This window comes from Neltuma alba, unplaced genomic scaffold, assembly GCF_004799145.2.
Source record: "Neltuma alba isolate B1F8T4 unplaced genomic scaffold, ASM479914v2 tig00006133_pilon, whole genome shotgun sequence".
NCBI lineage: Eukaryota > Viridiplantae > Streptophyta > Magnoliopsida > Fabales > Fabaceae > Neltuma > Neltuma alba.
This window is the reverse complement of record NW_021634363.1, coordinates 1-23,063: the sequence shown is the minus strand read 5'-3', so window position 1 is coordinate 23,063 and position 23,063 is coordinate 1. Positions and strand designations below refer to the sequence as shown.

General features: G+C 40.1%; 3 protein-coding genes and 1 pseudogene across 3 annotated transcripts; 1 reads left to right on the top strand and 3 right to left on the bottom strand.

Annotated features, from left to right (window-relative positions):
* Positions 1-52: 52 nt before the first annotated feature.
* Positions 53-931, bottom strand: LOC114749710 (processed variable antigen-like; annotated as a pseudogene).
* A 5,740-nt stretch (positions 932-6,671) lies between these two features.
* LOC114749708 (EPIDERMAL PATTERNING FACTOR-like protein 2) lies at positions 6,672-7,540 on the bottom strand. The gene is made up of 3 exons (XM_028938251.1): positions 7,197-7,540; positions 7,069-7,103; positions 6,672-6,998 (listed from the first exon to the last, which is right to left on the bottom strand). Exons 1-3 carry the CDS (start codon positions 7,303-7,305, stop codon positions 6,756-6,758), a joined length of 387 nt encoding a protein of 128 aa, XP_028794084.1. The 5' UTR covers positions 7,306-7,540; the 3' UTR covers positions 6,672-6,755.
* A 5,918-nt stretch (positions 7,541-13,458) lies between these two features.
* LOC114749711 (probable xyloglucan endotransglucosylase/hydrolase protein 6) lies at positions 13,459-15,032 on the top strand. Its single transcript, XM_028938254.1, has 4 exons — positions 13,459-13,711; positions 13,829-13,929; positions 14,020-14,216; positions 14,324-15,032. Exons 1-4 carry the CDS (start codon positions 13,540-13,542, stop codon positions 14,712-14,714), a joined length of 861 nt encoding a protein of 286 aa, XP_028794087.1. The 5' UTR covers positions 13,459-13,539; the 3' UTR covers positions 14,715-15,032.
* A 5,198-nt stretch (positions 15,033-20,230) lies between these two features.
* Positions 20,231-21,707, bottom strand: LOC114749709 (homeobox-leucine zipper protein HAT22-like). Its single transcript, XM_028938252.1, has 3 exons — positions 21,205-21,707; positions 21,022-21,101; positions 20,231-20,761 (listed from the first exon to the last, which is right to left on the bottom strand). Exons 1-3 carry the CDS (start codon positions 21,661-21,663, stop codon positions 20,473-20,475), a joined length of 828 nt encoding a protein of 275 aa, XP_028794085.1. The 5' UTR covers positions 21,664-21,707; the 3' UTR covers positions 20,231-20,472.
* Between the last annotated feature and the right edge of the window lie 1,356 nt (positions 21,708-23,063).

The following is a 23,063-nucleotide window of genomic DNA, read 5'->3' as shown; positions in this document are numbered from 1 at the left end:
CCCCTTGTTGGTTTGTGACTAAAGAATCGGTATCTTCGGTCGTTTCTGATACTGTTGCATCTGAAATTGATTCCTTGTTATCGAAATTGTTCTTTTGAAACTCATTCATCTCATCTCCCTTCTCGAACTGTTCTGTCTTGTTATCGGTTTCATCTGAGATATCCTGCGTTTTATGATCTAGAGCACTGGAGGCATCTCCTGTATAATGCTCCTCTCTGGGCCTCGTCACTGCTCGTTTCCCCGTCCTGAACATTATCCTCTGATGAAATTTGTTCCAGAATCTTATTGTGCTCTTCGTATTTTTCTGCTTCATGGTTATCTTCCTTGTCTTGCTGTTGACTATCCTCCACATGTTCCTTTTCGCTGATCTCTTCGCTCTCCTTAGCTTCGCTTTCTGTCTCTTCATTCTCCTGTTTACTCTCTCCTGTCTCTTTGTCTTCCCCTTCATCTTTGTTTTCTTGCATCCCCTACTACTGTCATTTTCCTCACTAAATTTCTCGTCATGCCCCTCACTTTCCTTATCTGTCGTGGCATTTTCAGAATTCTCTTCATTCTCTCTTTCTTGATTTACAGAATCCTGTCTATGCTCAAACTCCTCCTCATTGTTTTGCTCATGCTTTTGCGACAGCGCATCATCATCCACAATATTAATGTCATCGAGCTTGTGTTGTTCATGGTGCTTGCTCTCTTCTTCATCGTTGTCGTCTTTGCGCCTTGCATCGACAACAGGATGATGGGGGTCCTTCCTCCCCAACTTCAAAACTTCACGGTCGGCTTTTATGCTTTTACTATATGATGCTTTCTTTTCATGGGAGTGTCTCACTTGGAAAACCATCCAGAGACCAACGGCAAGCAGTAGACAGAGTTGTACAGCATGCTTCACCTTGAAGCCTTTGGATCTTTGATTCCTCCGTGGAGATGACCTAAACATCTCAGAAACTGAATGTTTCTTGCTCCTCGGAATTCAACTTTCTGGAGCACCTGGCCACATAGGATCGTTATGTAGCTGATAAGAAAGAATAAATAATGAAAAATCAAGATCTCCCTCATCACGTTTTTCTCAAGAGTGCGAATATTCCAGATTTTCCGTTACCAAAGCCCATCAATGGACGAGATACACAAATAAAAAGGACACATTTCATTTCACCAACATTACTGATAACATGCAAGGTAGGCATCATCAGTAATCAGTAAATCACATAAAATCACGTTGAAAAATCGAACAAATAAGAGATAATTATGTTTTGACCATCAAACACCAGCTCGGTGAATACGAGTTAACGCATCACACTGATTATGGAGGGAAACCAGTTGGATAAGAATAGTTGTCGGAGGTTGCGTATCAAATGCTGATGCAATAAAGGCATGCTCAAAGGTAATCGTGAAGCCATAAAGATCAGAAGTGACCAAATTGCAATCACATAAATTGAAGAAACTTCTCAGGAGCAATATAAATAGGAAAGCATTACCATGAAGGCATTTAAAACGTACCCGGAAGAAACAGGTCAGCAGATCCGGTAATGGGAGTGAGATGAAGGAAGTATTCTAGTTTACGTTCTGAGGTTCTTTTGGCATTTGGGGATGGAGCAGTTTCTGTGTTAAAGTAGAGAACGGCAATAAGAGGCGGTGGCAGGAGGGAGGACTTCGCTGGTACAATGCTGTGAGAATGTTAGAGGGAGATGGTTTATATTCTGGAAGATCTGGGCATATGAGCTTTGCGAGTTTTTTTTTTTTTTTCCCTTTTCGTGGGGGGCACAAAAACTGATGTTAGATCTGATAGCTGCAAAATAGGCGGATTTAAGATGGGGATAACAACTTTTTGAGAGGTACAATGCAATACATTGGATTGTGGATATGAAATGTTTCGCATTAGCGTGAAATCTTTTGATGGCATGTGGGGGAGTGGCGATTTGATGCCATGGACGAAGCAAATTGGGCCGTTTTAGATTGAGTGGTACGACGCAGTCCAATTGATATGGGATCTTTCACATTTGCGTTTTAAATATTTGATGGCATGTGAGAAGTGGTCATTTAACACATCATTTTTTTAAGATGTAATTTGGTGTGATAGACGAAGCAAATTGGGTTGTTGTGAATGTTTGGTTTTCAGTTAACACAAAATTAATTCATATAAAATATAAGTACATGACCCTGGGTTTTAACGTATAAAAATGTAAATATATGGCTGGGCTTGGGTAATATGGGACTCTTGAAATCTATTCATAGTTTTCAAAGGAACTTCTAAATAGATCTCAATTGGAGTTTCAAATCAGGGTAATAATAAATGCACAAGCGACATTAACTTTTAAATGAGAAGTCAAAAAGAAAAAAACAGCCGTGAAAAAAGATTCTAAAATTTCAAAAATTTCACATAAGAACTCGTTCGTAAAAATTGTTATCTGCTTTATAATTGTTATCAAAACCAATTTTAATGTTGTAATGGGTCCTTCTTTATGACTTTTCTATTTTCAAAATCTTTTTTTTTGTGATTTTTCGGGGAAAAAAAAAAACATTAGACGCGAAAGGGCTATACCAATCATTTGAAGTGCCCGCCTCCCTTCGTTTCCTTCTTGATCAAAGAAGTGAGACGTGACCCAAACGACCCCCGCCGTTTATGGCCCTTACTGGAGGAGAAGGAATCTTTTGCGGATTGCAATCTCACACGTGGCATCTTATACATTCACATAATAATTAAATTATTCCGTTATCGGCTAAAAAAATAGGGTTGGGGAAGTACTCCGATGTCCTGAATTTTTATTATTTTTAATTTAATCCATACATTATAAAAATTCACAAATTTAAATAAATTATAATCTTTGGATCCATGATCCATCTACCCTGTTTTTTTTTGGTAGGCACAGATTTTTTTTTTCCAAGACAATTCTATTCAAATATTGATTACTTTCTTTTTGTAAAAAAAAAAATTAGTTGAGTTGGGTCTTGAAGCTCACCAGGAACAATTGTAGGTTATGAGCCGATTCCTTACTAACTAAACTACTCTTATTAGTATTAGTTCAAGTGTTGATTATTAAATGTGAATACTTCTTGCCATGAAAATTTCCACCTTTCATCTGCCCCTTTATGTACGGAATTCCTTTATGTACGGAATTAAGTAAAGTAGGATTGGGCCTAAATTTTGTTTGGAGAAGTCTCTGGCGCCTTTTGGACGTGATTTGCGACTGAAAATGAAGAAGGGAGAACCAAAGACAAAGAATTAAAGATCTAAGCAGAAGGAGACGATGATCAATCAAAACGACGAGGAGGAGACGAAAATAGAAGCGGATATTTGTGTCATCCTGCATTAATTTCAACTTACAAGTGTTCATTTTTCCCCTTTTTGGTGACATAACCATTCTGGGAATGATCTTTCTTTCTCTGCAGTGAAGTGGATGCATATTCCATTCCCTCAACTCAACGTTTTTCCGGGCAACCAGGCAGCTCCGTAAGCCTTCAAACCCCGTCGTGCCGAATCTCAGCCTCTTCCTCATCGTGCCAATCTCCCTGTTTATAATCAACTGTCAAAATTTGTTCGTTGTTTCTTTTGGACCGCAGTTCTTTCCTTTTGTGTTGAGTCGCCGTGTTTTGCAATCTTATTTCACGTTACTCTACTCAAATAAAAAAATCACAAATAATTTTCGCGGTCGACTTAAAATATGGCCATTACCAAGTGTTAGAAGTTGGAACTGTGGCTTGTGCGAGTTGTGCCAGGTTTTTTTTCTAGACCCAGCTATCCTCCAACCGTATTCAAGACACTATCCGCGGATATTTAAACCTTAATTTGCCATATTCTAAACCCAACCCTCTTGAATGTGCCAGGGCGTCTGTTTCGCGTGACGTTGATGGTAAAGAATAATGGGCCCGTCAGGGCAGCACAAATAAGTTACATGCGTGCAGCTAGATACCCACTATAGATTGTAACCCCAAAAGAAAAGCACACCCAATAGAATATGGTAACTAAGCCCCATTTTGAAGCATGGCATATTAAATTCTGAAATTGATGAATTGTAGCCATCCTGCAGGAGGAATAGGAGTTCATCTTCTATGCAACACATTTTTCCCATTAACTTTCTCCGTTGGAACTTCTAGGACGACGAGATAGAGATTGATAAATGTCATCAGCTGCTATAGTTCTTACTTTACAGTTTTAGCAGCAAAGTTCTTTTGGTGGTAAGTCTTCAAATCATAACCTGCAATTGCTTTCTTGTTTTGTGATTATCTTTGGTGATCTGTGCGCTTTAAAGTTCAGTGTAAATGCCATGTTGAGCACAGATTATACAATGACGAATGACGGAAGTCTAGTTTCTCAGGGGGCAAAATGACGAAGTCCAAGCTGGAAAAGTGCATTGTAGCTTGCTTTATGAATTCATGTGCGATAACGTTGGATGGGGATCATAATGATACTGACGGAAATTGGTATCAAAGGGTGTTGGATGAATTTACTGAACCCTGTGCCAGTAATAGTCTGTCACATTGGTAGAATGACAGGCTTTAATTTGAAGAGAGAATAAAGATTTGCGGCGCATAGCCCACAGGGTAAATGGATGCACTCAAAAGCTCAGGCTTTACTACCTTGGGCGACTTGAGGAGGCCCAATTCTCTGGGCAGTGTGGAGTGATGAAAATGAACAGAGAAAGGCGTTAGAGGAGAAAGGAACACCTGAATTGTGGAGCAGGAGGGTATTTGGTAGTTTAGTGCAGTACCGTTTGTGGTGGGCACAGAGATAGAGCAACTTCGATGCCTTGTTGCTGATATATACAGCACACCAAAATATTTCAGCAAAAGCTAGTCTGGGATGGGAATCAGAATCCCTTTTTCTTCATGTGGTCCCCAAGCTTTTCAGTTGTGCCTGTCTTCACTCTTGACCTTTGCTCCAACATTCTTCTCTCTTTTAATCTTTTTGAGTCTGTGATGCTCCTTTATGCTCTTCTCGCTTCTCAGTTCTCCTCACGTGAGTGCTCTCTACTTCCTGACCATTCGTTCTGCTTTCACTTTTACATTCCAAGGGTTTTGTTCTTTCTCTACTCATTTTAATTTCAATGACAAGTTCATCATGAATTTGAATGTGATTCTTCATGTCTATTGTGTCTGCCAGCACAAACATGCAGTTGTTGTTCACATACTAAAGAAAGGATGAATGTGTAGCCACTTTAAAATCCATATCAGGTTGATGCCTGTCCTGCTTTTTCAAGAAGCGATGCCTTGTGCTTCTAGTTTGCTTCCCGACAAATGCTACTTTGAATTTTAATACTGTTACTGCTGCATCTCATTTCTTCAATAATAATAACAATAATCCATCTGTCCATATCCTCTCCTCAAATCGGAAAATGAATTATAGAAAGATGGCGTTATCCTCAGTCACGGCCAATATTATGGGCATGAATACAAAGTTTAGACTAAAATATCCAAGTCGGGTATAATACAAGTTTTGTTCTTTCTGCTCTCTAAATTTAATTTTAAACAAAAAAAGGTACAAGTTTTACTCTCTTTTTTTCTTGCTATACTATACATATTGGTGATTAGGTAGCTCCGCCTCATTCTCCTCAATCCATGTGCACTCTGCTGTCACTCAGAAAAGATGGCTAATGAGTGAATGAATATGAAGCTGTAATAGAATCTTTCTGTTTATAAACTTTTACCAAAAAGCATGAATCGTAAATAAGTACACAAGTCTATGGTAGCACTCTGTAGTTCGCACTGTCTGCTCTAGTCACCGTTCGTATTGAAATAAAATTGCTAGTGTTTGTTATTTCAAGTGACCCGTTATCGTAGTGTCATTTTGAACTTCCCTGCGATATTGCTTGCTTAGTTTTTTTTTTTTTTTCCTTCCTGGTTCATTGTCATTTTTCCAAAAAAGGGGCAACGGCTACCAGTTTTTTTCGGTTCGAAAAGTTTAACCGTAAATTCCAAGATTTCTTGGAGGAACACCCTGCTTCTCTTCAGTGACTGGCAATCCGTGCTATTGCTTTTGTTATCTGACTGTTATGTATTAGTCATAACAATACATGGTAGTTATGATTTATTTGCAATTTTCATAATTTCCCAACCAGCAAAGCACAATGTGCTACCGAAAATATGAAAATTACGAGGACGATAAAAAGTTAGCCCCTTGATTTACTTTTAATGCTTACGCTGACTGCATGTTGCAGACCGCAGAGAACGTCTTAATGAACAACCCAGAAAGAAGAAAAAGAACAGCTACGGCGTATTGCCTCGGGATTTCCTCTCTCCACAAATTACTGGCGGTTTTTAAACAGTTTTACCTGACCAACCCCTTTATTAGTTATGCAAAGGATCCTTAAATCGTCACACACGGGGGCATGTTATTTAATCAATCGTTTTTGTTTCTCACAAAACGGGAAATTGCCACCCAAGCCTCCAAACATGTCATAAACAATAACAGAGTGGATCTTCAAGTTTTTCTCACTTCTCAGCAGCATAAGGTTTTACCGATCGAAAAGATAAACCAAAGCCAAAACAAAGGAAAAGGAAACAGGTTTTAGGCGCCAACTTATGCATAGCACTAAGCCAACAGAATCACCAAATCAGATATCATATCACACAGCAGATATAAAGCATATGTCGCCATAAGAGAAATGGAGGACATATTCAGAGGGATATGAAGTTATTACAGCAGACATACTTAACCGCTTGGTGCTCAGTACAGAGGAGAAGTTGAACTTGGAAAAAGTATATTCATGTAGCGGGATGACAACATGATTGGCTTCCATTTACCATGAATATGTAAAGAAATTAAATCAGGGGTTTAAAATGAGGTTCCCACATTTACACTTCCAACTCATGGGCTTGTAGTTGGGATAGTCATCTCCCTTGGCATAAGCAATTGTGGATACAGTAGAAGGCTTAAGTTTGGCATTCTGCAGCTGGGGATTTGCAGGAACCTGAACAGCTTCACAGTGGCCACACCAGCTGCATCTTCTCTCACATCTTGGTGGCCTTGATCCTATCCGTGCCCTCACCATCGACTTATCCTCACCGCCCTACAGAAAATTGTCTCATTATGCTACTTATGACAGGCACAATAACATTTTCAACCGAGTTGAGTGCTACCTGGCTAAACCCACTTTTTTTGACATCTTTTCTACCTGTCACACCATCGAAAATAAGTTGTTACTTGTTAGTAAGTCCTCATGTCAAACAAGTTTTCTCAGCATGTAAACAAAAAAGTAGCCATTTACCTTCAGTGACATACGCCTGCTGTATCCAGCTTGAAATTACCAGGAACAACACAGAGATGCTAATCAAGCTAAGCCTGTGGCCACATATAACATGATTATCATGTTCCATTTCGGAGAAGCCGCGGAATAAGGAGGAAGGAAAACTCACGTAAGAAGTAAGTAGGAAGTTGGCGGAGTTGGGGAAACTCAGGGAAAGGAGCCTGAAGAAAAATTTTGGAAGCTAATCGGCATCCAATTTCAGGGGAAAAGAAGAAGCAGGAGGAAGAGACTAGACAGTAAGCAAACAGGATTTACTATTTAGTTACTAAAATGGGAAAAACTGGACCGTGCAAAGGGCAGCAACTGAATTAGTATCACGCCAAGGAAAGCAATATATATTGCTTGAGATTTTAAATGAGATGATGGAACATGGAAAGACAAATGATAAAAATGCAGAGGGGAAAGAAAAGTAGGAGGCCCGAAAAGGGAAGCACTTCTACTTGGGACGACGAGCCCTTAAAAGAACAAACTAATATTATTTAATAATTGCTGAAAAGGAAAAGCAGCAGAGCCCTGAGATGAGAGAACCCCGAAAATATTATAAACAAGACAACTAGGAGGCCAGAAACAGCAAAAGGCCACAATTTCACCAGATGTGAGGGACAAGCTCCCACTAACAGACATGTTCTTACAGCTGTGGTTTATCTTCTTACAAAAATCTATTCAATATTATTTTTTAACCTTAAGTTTATTTCGGCTTGGGCAGACGATATTGATAGAGAAGGATACAGCCAAAGTAGGAATGGGATGTCTCCGTTTGGGTTTCTGGTAGCATGTGATCAGAGCAGTCATACCTTATGACGCCATGTTCCTCTTTCCCATTGAAAAAGAGAAACAACATATGAACTCCCTCGCTCAATACTTCTTAATCCATCACTGTGCAATCACAGGCACATATCACACTTCATTTTCTGGGTTGCAAATCTGATTGCAAAATCAGGTCCAGATTTCAGATATGCACCCCTTCTGTTCTCTTCATACAATCTATATAGCGCCTGAATAATGAAGCGCAGTGGCATACTGATGCTTACATGACAATTTTTACCTTATTTCTCTTGTCATTTTGTCCGTTTTTAATGTACTCACTCATCTAAGCTTCAAGGGAAAGCACGTGCATTGCTAATCAAGCCCCGTAACGTCGATCCATTGTAATAGATCCAAAGTTGGGCCTCTCATTTTTCTTCCCTCTCGCCAGAAAAAAATTTACTTTTGTTAAGAAAAAAAAAGTAGTCTTTTTAATCCAATTGGCATGAATATCATGTTATTGGACTAAATTTGCTAAATTTAATAATTGGATGAAATGTCGTTAACTAATTGAATATTATTTTAAGGAATTAGTCCTATTTTAACATTAACGCTAGAACAAATTAGGGCCTTTCGTGTTTTATAGTAGGTTGGTTCATACAAGAGCTCATTTGGGCAAAAAAGTTCAAACATTTAGTCCTTTAATGATCTCTTAATGTGAGGTACGTGTGGAGTTTATAATTTAAATACTCCATATGAATTCATCGCGCGCAAAATGATTATTAATACATTTTTATGATTGATGAGCATTGTAATTTACCCGAGATTCGATATTTTATATATAAATAACATGTATTCTTCTTTTGTTGATTCCCTTCATCATCACGATTGAGACCAACGTGTGTACTAGAAGGACTGTCGCCGTTGATGTGGACTGTTCTATGCATGAACGTGACCGTACATTTTTGGTTCGCAGGAGAATGCATGTTCGTTTACTTTGAGGAAGACATCAGTGCTTCTTGATTTGGAGTTGCACAATTTTGATTTTGGAATCCGTTTCAGAGACTCAATCATAGAATATGTAATCCGGAACTTGTTTCGTAACCCACGATTGATGTCCCTGTTTCCGATCCATATGTGCTTAGATCACAGATCGTGTAGAAGTTTATTAAACAATCTCTAAACATAAACAAGGATAAGAATCGGTGTAAAAATCCCATTTCCATAGCGTTTGGTTAGCTTGCTGCAGCCTGGATGCGATGTTTAAATTGAATGTAGAAAGAGTGCGTGCGGTGCATAGCAAGAAGCTTCTGCAGCATATGTGCCAGCTGATTGTGGCCTACTTGGCAATAAGTAGAGGCTCTCATAAAATCAACTGATTTTCCAAGTTAGTTTGGCTTGGGGCTATCACTCAGTGGTCCATGTCCTTGGGTGTGGAACAAGGAAGGACTACTTACACTGTGTAGACATGATTAACCCTTTAAACATGTCAGATACATACTTTCAGTCTTCTGGTACTATATAGCTATATGGTGAGTCTGCTTCCTATGGACGACATGCTTACTGTCTTGTTTGACATATTATCAAAACAATTAAGAAACGATCAAGAGGAGTGAAATGCAAAAGAAGGAAGGGTTTTGGAGCTCTCAAAAACTAACCTTGTGGTTCGAGTTTTAATAAAGCTTAGCACAACCCAAAAACAACACTATTTAAGTAAGTGAGTTCTCTCATATCTCTTTTAGTAAGACTAAAAATCTATTTAAAATGACTTATAAATAATTTTTTAAATCGTGATTTGTAAAATACAAGATAAAATATGTAAAAGAATTTTTGTTTTAACTTATTATATGAAATATGTTTATAAATGATTTCAAAAGTAATTCCAAACACAACCTAACTAATGACTCCCTCAAGCGTACGTTTTGATCAACGTCACAAGAAATAGCTAGTTTGCTTTGTAAGATGAATTGAAAACTCAAGAAACCAAACATTATCGCTAAACCCTCTATCATAAATGAAAAACTAGTGGTTGGTCCTCTCTAAACTCGTTGGCTTGCAAATTCTAACAACCCCTTAAACAGCCGATATAAATAAGCTGAATTAATTAACTAATTAATGTGGTCCAGATCGTAACGACGCATAACCACCTTTGCTTATTTGAATCGTTTCGAACAAGGAATCAATGACAATCTTCAAAAGCCAGAGATTAATTTCCTTAATCCTTATATATGCTCCACCCAAAAGTGTACGTTTATCAGAAAAACAGCAAAGGTTCATCATTCTATAGCTGTTAGAATAACATGATGTACTGCAAAATTCGAAACCCTTCTTACCCACTTAGTGGAGGACAAAATCAACGGATGTAATAATCACATTAAGCTACTACTATGCAATTATTCGAAATGGTTGAGAACCATCAACTTCATTCACATGTGGAAGTCCCTGTCCATAGGGCTACAGCCCTACAAGAGATATACTGTAGTTTAATTTGTTAATAGTGGGCCTATCATACAGTGAGGAGTCTTGGCTAGTTTGGTTCATCCTGAGAAAATAAAGGAAAAGGGAATACAGAGTTTATTTATCGTCTATTAATAAAATGACAACCACTCCCTCCCTCCCTCTCTCTCTCTCTCTCTACACTCAAATAAGCCATGCAACATTATTCAATCCACTTGTATAATTACTGTAGGCATCAAAACAAGTAATATAATGTGCTTTCACTTTCTGCATGAATTCAATTCGAACAATCAGATTTCACCAAACGCATGACCCATTACTGATGTGCAGGCAAAATTTTATTTTCCGATAATTAATTATTAGAAGTCTGAAGTTGTGAGAATTTCAAAACTTTGTTTTCAAGCAGGCTTAAGCATTTACCGTTATCTTAAGAGAAATAACCAAACTGAACTATAACATTGAATTCCTTAAAAACCAAGAAAAAAATAACAGCGTCACTGATGATTAACATCCTTCTCAAATTTAAGAATTATGTATAGGAAGGATTTCTGAGCTTTTATGATGGCAAATATGAGTTGAAACACTTCAGAAGACAAACTAGAAGATGGACGACAGTTTTTAAAACGATAAAGGTCACTTAAAAGGCGATTTAATTAATTCAAGAATATATCGGGACTAGAAGACACACATATGCATTAATTACTTAAGTATTCTTAACTAGTACTCCTTCGATCCTTAATATAGGACTTAATTATTGAGTTAATTTTAATCTTAAATATAAGACATATTTATCATATTTATTAATTTTTTCTAAATTACCCATATAGATACTCCATCAACCATAGTAAAATAAAAGAGAGAGGAAAAATATTCAGGAAGATGATTATGGTATTTTAGAAAAAACATGTCATATTTTTTATAATTAACTAACTTATCTAACTTTTTAAATCTAATTAAATTAATTAAATAAGTCTTATAATAAGAATCGGTAGAATATTATTGTCGAATATTGATCCTTCACAGTACCAAAAAGTTAAGCCTGCATTTGAAAAAGAATGCTAACAAATGCTACCAATCATGTATTGTTGGCCCAGGTCTACAGTCTAGGCTTGGCAATTCTGTCACATCCCAATTGCCAAGTTAGATCGCCGTCATCCTGTCTGTTTCCTCTCTCTTCCTCCTTCTTTTGTAAATTGATGGTTTATACGGATGAATAGAAGATAATAAAAACTGACCTAACTCAGTAATGAGACTGATCTAACAGGTTTAGATAGAGATTTTAACGCATATATACACTTCTCTACTTATGCTCTTTTTAATATATGCATGGACCTAAAGAGAATGACTTGAAGAGATAAATTTCTCTCCAGTTTAATTTGTTTGTTTGGGCACTTGAAACCAAGATATAACATTCAATTTTTGTTGTCTTGAATTCTTAGTCTATCCGACTTGGAGAGAATATGGGGGGGGGGGAATTACTACTTTACTTCTATATATAAGATTCATTTTGTAGTATAATTTACAGTACAAAATAAATTTTATATTTATGACGGAAGGAGTAATATTGATCAAGTGCGAAACAGCTGGAAATGAGTAGTGGTGGTTAATGATGGTTTTTGAGCACTTATGCTTTGGGTTCAAAGCCATGTTTTAAGTTTCAGTAGTCATTGTCTCACAAGCTATTTCCACCAAACGCTTAATACATGGGCCGAGACTGTCCACTTTAATTTCAACCTCCTACCATCATCACGTATTATCTATCCTCATCCGCTACTTAAATTTTACTTCTTTCTTTTGTATCTTTGCCTACTTAATGCACTCGTCCTCCTTTTTACACGTACGGAGAGTGATTGGATCCGAGCCTCCTAATCTTATTATTTCGGAAACAAACGTTTTAGAATCCATAATTTTCCCGCTGGATCATGTCCCCGCGTGCGAGCAACATTTTAAATAACTAAATTAGAGCCTTTCAGAGCTCAAGTGTTTGGTCTTGAAGCAGTGCTTCAAATTAAAGATGCTGCCGACAGTTGGACGGAGACAACCCTTCGATATATGATGCAGACGTAGGGCCATATATATATATATAAATATATAGCCCCTTAATCTTCAGTGGCCTTAACCCCGCGTGTCATCTTGTGATTGGCACGATTGATGGTTCTGTAATCTGTCCTCTTTTCGTTAATCAAGCAAGATGGAAATGGAAGCTCCAAAGAGATGCTTGTCTGCTGATTTTTCTTGTCAAAAACACAGATTATGTGATTTTTGTAATTAGGTAATGATTATAACATTATTTAACAAGTAATTTGCGGACTAGAATCAGAGTTTGATAAGTACACATATCAAATTTTGATTCTCCTGTGTGGTAGCAATCATATCTCAACAGTACTTCTATCGAAAGCCACTAATTTCTCCTTCTTATAAATGAAAATTGAGGCTATAATAAAATTTAACCGCTAAATATACTCGAAAAAATTTCCCATAATATAAATATACTTGAAATTAAAGCTAACTTCCACGCGTTAAATCCTATAAGTAATAATATCTTTGAATAACTTTTTCACGTAATTAATTTGTTATTTAAGAATTTAAAATGCAATATTTGTAGACGTACGTCACATGAAGGCTCGTGGCATCCTTGCATCAAGATGAGCAAAATAGAAATTACATGGAATTGCACATGCATCAATCCGCACCAAACAATACTCGATCTTTTGAAGTACCTAGTGGAAGAGAAAGGAAGAAATTGAATGTGTGTGTGTGTGTGTGTGTGACAGACAGAACCATTCAGAAATTAAATGCTTGTCCTTTGCAATTGAAGCGCACACGCTCATAGGAGGATGAGGCCCGGGCAACATTACACTACTGTTGGGTAGGACCTCATGATGGCTTGCCATTAGCTGGACGGAAAGCTATCTTCTTCTGAGACGCTTCCCATTATTTGAATGAATCATCCTCTAGCCTCCTATTGCCCTATATATATATATATGTGTGTGTGTGTGTGTGTATCACATTCCACCCCTTCCATCCACCACTTCTGTTCGATAACGAATTCGCCCAAAACATAACTAATAATCGCGTTAACCAAGCACCTCCATACGTGACCATGCCCATGTCTTACCCGGTGAGAATGGTGTTATGGGTTCTGATATCTGCTGCGTGCGCTTGGGGACGGCCCGCCACCTTTCTGCAAGACTTTCGAATCACTTGGTCTGATTCCCATATCAGACAAATCGACCGCGGCAGGGCCATCCAACTCATTCTTGACCAAAACTCCGGTAACTTCTTAGACACTCTCTTTTGTATATATGTTTTTTATTGATCTAAGGGTAAATTAAATTAAAATTATATATATATATATATATAGAGCGTAACGCTGCTTCTTTACTCATCAGGATGCGGGTTCTCTTCCAAGAAACAATATATGTTTGGTCGTGTTACCATGAAGATCAAGCTCATACCCGGAGACTCGGCTGGGACTGTCACTGCATTTTATGTAAGTTATTATTTATCATTATGTTCAGTTTTGAAGTGACTACAGAGGCGCATGTAATCAGTACGTTGTTGCGTCCGATTTCGGTGGCAGATGAACTCGGACACTGACTCAGTTCGGGACGAGCTGGATTTCGAGTTCTTGGGGAACCGTACTGGGCAGCCCTACACGGTTCAGACAAATATCTATGCCCACGGAAAGGGTGATAGAGAACAACGGGTCAACCTCTGGTTTGATCCTTCTGCTGATTTCCACTCCTACACCATTATCTGGAATCATCACCATATTGTGTAAGTCTATTCCAACACCACACGCGGGTGTGTCTAGCTTGGTATCATTAATTAATTATTGCTTTATATATATAATAATGTATGCGAAATTGGAACTGTATATGCAGTTTCTACGTGGACGATGTTCCCATCAGAGTTTACAAGAACAACGAAGGCAGGGGAGTCCCATACCCCAGGATGCAGCCCATGGGCATATATTCTACGTTGTGGGAGGCGGATGATTGGGCAACAAGAGGCGGGCTAGAGAAAATTGATTGGAGCAAAGCACCATTTTACGCTTATTACAAGGATTTCGACATAGAAGGATGTCCGGTACCAGGACCCTCCGACTGTACCTCCGACCCAAGAAACTGGTGGGAAGGCAGGGCTTACCAAGCTCTGAATGCTGCGGAAGCTAGAAGATACAGGTGGGTTCGTATGAACCACATGATCTATGATTACTGCAAAGATAATTCGCGCTTCCGACTGACCCCCCCGGAGTGCCTCGCCGGCATCTAATATGCCATGGATACTGAGTTACGCACGACATGTCGTACACATATCAATTATGGGTGGCATACCGAGGTATATAATTTGATGGTCTTGTGTCCGTACTCGTTAAGCTGAGAGTAGCCCCTGCAGTAGAGACCAGGGGGCAAAGTCAAAACCCACTTGTTGCTGCTGGCTCTATGTTCCCCTGTCTAATCGGAGCGCATTATTAATTGAAGTTTATATAGGCATTATTATTGTGTGAAGACTGAAGGATATAGTTTTATCGTGTCGCATTGCAACTTTCAAAAGCTGAATAATAAAGATAAACCGATAAATTTCTAGCTAGCCATGTAAATTGTAAGGAAGAGAAGTGATCTGTGCAGCTAAGCCTATATATATAAGCATTAGGGTGAGTGTTGTTATGTATGCCATCGATCAATCTGGCGCATGTGGTCCCCGAAATATAGTCATAAAGGTGGACATGAGAATCAAGAAGGCGATCCCACGCTAATTCAATATTCACATATGCCGGCCCAGGGGCAGGTTTCATGTGTGGTTTGTCAGGGCTCCGGCAATGGTCATTTATATTATAAGGAACGTGGGAGATGACTGAGCTCTCTTGACGGTCTTTCTTCGAAGCGTATAAAAATCCATTGGGACATGGGCGTAGTAAAACGTACGTGGCATATAATTATATAGATAGTATATTGACGATGCCTGCCAATAAACAAACAGATTGATAAAAACTGAAATGTTAATTGTAAATTGTGGGAATTTTTTTAATTCTTGAAAAATCAATTGAGCGCGTGTGCTGTGTCAACAATAGTGATAATATTTATATGTCGGTGATAGGTATTGGCATCTAAATGATATTTTTTTATACAAAATATGATATCGGATGCGATAGATAGTGTTGCATTCAAGGAGCTTCAAATCCAAAACTGAAACAGTCTCCCAAAAATGTTTTAATCGTAGGTGTTCGGATGAGTTTCTCCTTTTGTTTTCTTTGTTTTTCATAACACTTATGATGGTGAATTTTCTTTTTGGAAATATTATGCCAGATAATCCGCGTGAGTTCATATTTATTGTCAATAACAATTAAAATCATAAAGACTAGAAAGATTATTATTGAAGGACAGAAAAGTCATCAATGGGTCATTATTGGTCATTCCTGGACAGTGCCATATCTGTTTAAATAATTTTCTTTTCGTGTTTTCTATTTTGTTTCCTTTCCTTTCTTCTCCCTTCCTCTCCCTTAAAAAGGAGCATAACCCACAAAATAATAATTGATGTTATTTTGAATTTTCGAAATAATAAATAAATAAATCAAAAACTAAAAGTTCTGTTTGAGAGTGACCAATGAAAAAAATACCACGACTTGGTAAAGAGTACTCGCTCACTGTTCCAAAACAAAACAGAGAGCCATAGATGACAAGACGACTAAACAACCCATGTTCGCAAAGGGGCCGGGTCCACGACGCCTTTTTCCTTTCGGCTTAGGGGAGATAAATGGTACTTACACACCTCAATTTGCCCACGTTCCCCAGTCCCTATCAACCCAAACCCAATGTTTCAGTACACAAACCCATAAAATTGCCAGCTTAATTTCTGCTTTGTTCTGCTTTAAAATGGGAGCCGAGTGGATTAAAGGTGATAAATGCCTCAATCGTCTTTTAACCCGAAAAATGAAAAAGGCCTATATGGTTATTTAACAAACCGACGAGAGATTAAGCCTGCAGGCTGCGGCCCTAAGCTTGCAATGGAAGGGTGGGAGAATGTAGATTCTTTTTGTCGTTTGCATTTTGTTCTTCGATGTGAATATATACTAACGCTGTTCCACTCAAAAAGAGAGACCAGGTATCTGACACTTCCATCTTCTGTCTGTCTCTTTTAACTTTCAGCTTGGAAGTTTTATTGCATACCACACTGCTTACTTTTTTTCTTTTTTCTTTTTTTTTTTAAATGGCAAGTCTAACAACACATTTCGCTCAAAAATGAGATATGTGCAAGGCCAAAAAAGCATAGAAATCATCTCCCTTCATCATTCACCACCTCTATGATTTAGGGGTAGGGGACAATCAAATGTACAAAAAGCTTCATTTCTAGCATAGCACGCTAAATGCGATTTGAACAAAAGCCACCCGCCCTCCCACAATAACTCGCAAGATGGGAAGGCTTTTGCTGTCTCTTCCAATTATACGACTTACTTTTTAAATACAGCATTATTGGTGCGTCGAAGTGAACCATTTATTTGCATTTTGATGCGCTCCTAGTCTCTTACAATTGGTCATATTTACACGAGTTCATTTGATGCATCTATATGAAACTCAAAATGATCGCTGTATTATTTGCGGTAGGTTCTGCAAATAGTTGAGTGATAATTGGGCTTTTAATTATGTTTGTTAGAGGTTTAATCCCTTGTTTTGTGTGTAGAAAAAGATCTTGTGAGGATACTTACGGCTCACTTTCATGAATTTTATACCAAAAACAGAATTAACTTTTCGCCAATGGCTGGAGGATACATGGGACACGCCAAAAAAGCAAAAAGAAATGGAAGGGGCCAAAAAAAAAAAAAATTGGCCCCCGTGCAACTCTGCAACCATACAAATACTCCACGGTTCCTTGAAATTTCTTCAGAGTCGCACGTTTGGAGTTACTATTGATATGTGGTTGCTCCTTTACTGAGAGGAAACTGTCATAAACATAGACTGAAGTGGTTGGCGCATTTTCTGGCATTTCCCAGAAGAAATGGAATGATGACAAGGCAGAGTAGTATGTATGCTGTGGCAAACACAGACACGCACACACACACACACACACAGAGTTATCAGCTAATGAAGAATTAAGAAAAGCATGTAATATAGAAAAACTAGCTTTAATAAGGCGATGGGCATGCGAGACAGAGACATCCCATTCAGGGTCGTTGAACAGAGACTTAAGCTAACTCGCGAACAGACAGGCATGTGAACAGGCGCCTAAAGAATTAATCTTTATTGGACATGCTAGGTACATCCCCCTTGCTGTTTCATATATATATATATATATATATATATATATATGCTACAATAGAACCGTAACACTCAAATACTCAAAGAAAGAGCACGAGTATAATTGCAGGTTCCCTTTGAAGTTTAAAGCTGGAGATCAAATTTCTCGATTTCCCTACCTATTGTGCAGAGGATTAGCTCCCGTGGGCACGCCTCTCTTGTCTTCCAAATGATAGTTTTCGGCGGAGACATTAGCCGCAGTAACATTGGCGGTGAGATTGAAGAATCCAGTGGCAGTACCAGCCGACCCCGCGTAGCAAAACATCAATAGAACTAACACCACGTAGCAAACTCTCATGTCGTTGTCCTGATGGAGTCGAATGCCCAATATAAGCTCCACTTATACGCCTCTTACTCGATCAATCTCTGGAACCCATGAGTTGCAGGGCCTAAGGACTCATGCTCGGCTTAGCTTCAGACGAAATCAAACTATCTCTACATTTAAAGATCAGTCTGAATCGGGGACAGCGTACAAGACTGAAATTTGAACTGACTTGTGAAGAGCCAAGAAGTGGTGGCGAAAACCTTGCAGTATAGCTCAGCGACCGAATAAAAAGAAATCCACTAGACGTGGCAGCCAATTGGATGTGGAAGCGAAAGCCTCCAAACACGGGATTTATTTTACTATTTTAAGCGACGCGTCATAACTTGACATCTATAAGACGAACCCCGGCATGTGGGCCGGAGATGGAGATATATAATGTTGAGGAGGACGTGGTGGTTGGGAGCATTGGAGGCCCAAACTCGGGCCCAATCTAATAGAAGCCAAACGTAAACACAGAATGGGATGCGTGGGGTCTACCCCGTTGGACTCATACACGCTTAGGTCGGCAGGATATGACCGAGGAGCAATCGTCGCACCATATCCAGTCCATGAGGGCTTATATTTTTCCGGATAATGGCGAGAGAAAACAAAACAGCAGAAATTGAATGGATGTGTGATTGTGAGTACTGTTCGAAAGTTTGAAAACCAAAATAGGATGGATGAAAGAATTTGAGCATGTGGGGCTTCATGGATCGTAGATGCTACACAATGTATTGGACCCACGTAAGGAGAATTAGTGTTGAGAACAGTGCATGGAACGGACGCAGCGAGCCACATGATATGCTGTGATGAGTTCTGAGTGTGCAGGACTAACCACTTGTAAGGCTGTGGGAAGTACAGTAGAGGAAGCCGACAGAGGGGAAGCGAGGGGGATGACCTGTGTGGTGGGGTTTATACTTTTTAGTGTGGGGTAAGTTACGTGGGTGCACAACAACCGCTGCAAATCTACATAGAATCAATACAAAGCTGCGACCAAAACATCCAAAAAGACTTTTCACAAAGCAACTTTTGGTTCTGCGCTACGCGTCAACCGTGCGTTTTTGTTGTTTTCTTTATCTGACTTTTCCGCCTCCCTAGCTTCCTCCTCTTATCTGCTCTTCCCCACAAAGATTGGCTCTTTTCCCACGGGGGAGCGAAAGAACGCCCCGGGCGAAAGGTCCAATGGCTGCTGAGTTGGCCAGAAGTTTCCACTTTTATATGTCAACATGGGATGAAGTAAGCGATGAGAAGAGAGTTTGGGATTGGGATGAGGGAGAAGGGCGTGGTGGTGGGGCTAAAGAAAAAGAGAATTGAGGGGGAAGAAAGGCACATGATAAGAAGTTTCCAGGAAAGTGGGGCATCAGGTGTCGTAGGTCCACCCAAATTACGAGCTTGTATATTACTTTTGAAGTTTTAAAATATAAGAAATAAAATGCGGTGCTGAATATAGATGGGATGGCGTTGGATGGGGACGGGGCTTTGGCAATGATGATGGCGTGTGCGTTGAATACAAAGAATGGAAAAGCGGGAGAAAGGGGTGTGGTGTGGAGATCGATTGAGAAGGGGAGGGAGCCTCTTCAGCTGGGCTCATTGGGGCGTCACGTGGGGCTGTGACCCACAAAGCCAGACGCAACCCCCTTTGTCCCCCCGCCTCTCCCAAACCCACCTCAATCTCATTACTTACTGGACACGAACACGTGACCTAACTCCCCCATCCACCTCCGCGCCATCCCTTTTCTCATCCTCTTTTCCAATTTAATCAAACCACCCCCCCCATTCCCTCATTCCCTCTACTTCTCTTTCTTCTCACTCCATCTCCCTTTACTTTCCTAATTTCATCCATTTTCACCAATAGCCCAATATGTCAAAAATCCTCTAGGTCCAAGTGACACCAACCCCCTTCAGGACAAAGATCACATGCTTAAACATGTTCTCTTGCATGAGCGTGCTTAGCTTGTTTGTTTGTTTAAACAATTGTGTGTTATTCATTTGACTCGTATGATAAAATCGTACCAGAATTATGGATTTGGTTCATCATCATGGGATTCTTCGCGATTCCGAATTTGAACCCATGCACATTTAACGTGCTCATGGATCTTGGAACCTCAACACATTCGCGTCAACCGAACTAGCTTTTATTTTAAAGAAATAAAATTAAGGACAGAGGATAACAACATTTTTCAACCAAAGAAGAAAAAAAACAAAGTCATTGATTGATCGAAAGATGTATTGTATAAAGATTTATCAACATACAACAGGAGCAAAAAAAAAAAAAAAACAAAGTAAAGGGATCAGAACTAGTGTTACTATTTCTCTACGCAGTATTATCTAATAATTACACCGTTTCCTACGCGGATATCCCTCGACCAGAAAATACAGTGGCCGCGGGGAATACTCTGCTGTGTTGCTGTGCTTGTTCCTCAAAACCCAGGAATCAGCATGCCGCCGAAGGATTGGGGAAGGGCGTGTAGAAATGAGGTTTGGGTGCCATTGAGAAGGCGGTCTTGTCATTAGAAGCGCCGTCGCCGGCGACCCTCCCCATCCTCTCGCAGGACGGGCACATCGTGAGCGTGGCTGCCGGCATCGCCATATACAGAGGTTGGGCCAGCTTCAGCGCCTTCAGCTCCTGCACCTCCTTCTGCAGCTTCCTGTTTGCATCCGTCAGCGTCTCACAGCATTTCTTTAAGAACTCGCAGTCCACCTCCGTTTGCTTCAGCTTTGTCCTGCAACAACCCGACAAAACTATTCTTCATCAGCCTCCAATATAATATATCTCATCTGTCCGCGTAGTGTGTGTAACACTTGTGTGCCCCATCATGACGATTATGGTAATACTATATTGGTAGTGTGAATTCCAAGAGAGAACGTTTTTTTACATGGGCCTGGGCGCCTGGCCTTAATTAAGCTTGATTTCGAAGTTTCAATATTCTCGGATCAGGTATACGCGCGCAAGGTTTCTTCTAACTTAGAGACCGGGTTTTACCTGGCTCTCCGATTTTGGAACCACACCTCAACTTGTCTCGGCCTCAGATTTAGCTGCCTGGATAATGCCTGCTTCTGCTTCTGTCATGATGCAAAAGACAAAATCTCAAGGTTAGTCGTCAAATAATCAATCCCAAAATAACAGACGAATGTCAGTTAACAATCTGCAACGATGATGACGCACAGGATTTAGAGTGCTATTTTGTTTGAAGCTTTCCTCTAGCAAGGCAGATTGTTCTTTGGTGAGCCTGAGCTTCTTTCTGGCATTGGTTCCGTCTTCGTCTTCGTCGCTCCCTCTGGAGGAAACCCTCTCCGCTGCCTCGACGTCTTCACTGCTGAGATCTCTCTCCCTCTTCGATCTCCGGCCGGAGAAGGATGAGACGGCACTGTGAGGTGATGTTTGGCGAGAAAAGTCAAGAGGATCCTCACAACTTTTGTTCACGTCAACCTTTTTCGGGGTTCGCTGGTAAGTCTCGGCGGAAAGAGCCAGGGTTAAAGATGGCTCGCAACTACTTGTTGGCGTGAAATCGCTGGAGCTCTTGGTCGGCCTGCTACTACGGTCAGCCCGGGATGGAGAACCAGTCATACCTAACCCCAGAACAAGGCGAAGGCCCGGGCTGCTGGAAGCATCGCTAAAACCCATTTGTGTGATGATGAGATGGTATATGGTGAGGAAAGAAAGGGGGAGGGAATTTTTTTTTTGGGGGGGGGGGGGGGAGCTGATTATATGGTATCGGTTTAAAGGGAGGGAGGGAGGCAAAGGGTGTTTAAAAGAGAGGTGAGGGAGACCTGTGCGGTGGGTGGGTGGGGTGGGTGGGTGGCTACGATTATTAATAATCAAAGAAAGGAATGAGTAGAGGAACGAATCTGGGGGTGTTGGAAATTATGAAAGTCACCTATATATCAATATCTCTATACATAGGTTGACCATGGGAGTCCCACTACTGTTGCCTCCATTATAATATGGGACAAACGTATGGAAAAATCCCTCACCCACAGTTCACATGGCAGTGGGGAACACATCAAGATGGTGATTCGCTTGGCTTCCCCTCGCCCCCCGCACACGTACGATCCAAATTTAACTACCATTATTATTGCCACTTTCTCCCCCTTATAACAATAATATATGCTTCCTTTGCAGCTTCACTTTACATGTATCAATTATTTGACCCCCCCTCTTATCATCCCTTCTTCCTTTACTCGTGTACCTCCATATCCCCTTGCTTTTTCTGCTTTATTTCCCTTTAAAATTCTGGGGCTCTCGTGTTTTCCCATCGCATGTAGGCGGACTGAATAATAATAGGCCCTATTTTTGTACTCACACCCAAAGATTGCTCGATAAGCTACATGTCAATAATATAAGTGCTATATATATAGGGTAGTAATTAATATCAGGAAGGGGGGCAACTGAAGTGTGGCCCACACTCCAATCCGGGCTGAACGAACTGGGGATGGGTACCATGTCACGTTGCTTGCCAATACTGCGTGTACTTTTCAACGGAGGGATGGTTTGGAGGGTAGAGGACTTGGGTAATTATGGGAGGTTAGAGAGGGATGCACAGGGAGTCGTTTGTTTGCGGTGGAGGGGGGGGGGGGAGGAAAAGTAGGTACAAGGCACGAAAACGGAGATGAGATGAAGAGGTTAAATTAGAGAATGATGGGTGGGAGAATGTGATTCATCAACAAGAATCCGCATATCTTTGCTTGAGCAGAAAGTTGATTGATGCTGGGGGGAGTGTGCTTGGGGCCTACCTGTGTCATGTGAATTAGTAGTATAGGCATAGTCGCCAATAATGCTATTGTCGGCGATGCGGGGCAAAAGTTAGGTCACCCATAATTGGTGATGAACCTAAATTTATATTGATGAGCGGCACCACCAGGTCCGACGTCCGTGCCTTGCTCTCAAACTCAATTATTCTCATTTTATCTTATCACTCACCACCACTCTCCCTCCCTGGCTCCTCTGTAATTATTACTCCCTCCGATCTTTAATATATGACTTAATTGTTAAGTTAGTTTTGATTCTAAATATAAGATCATTTT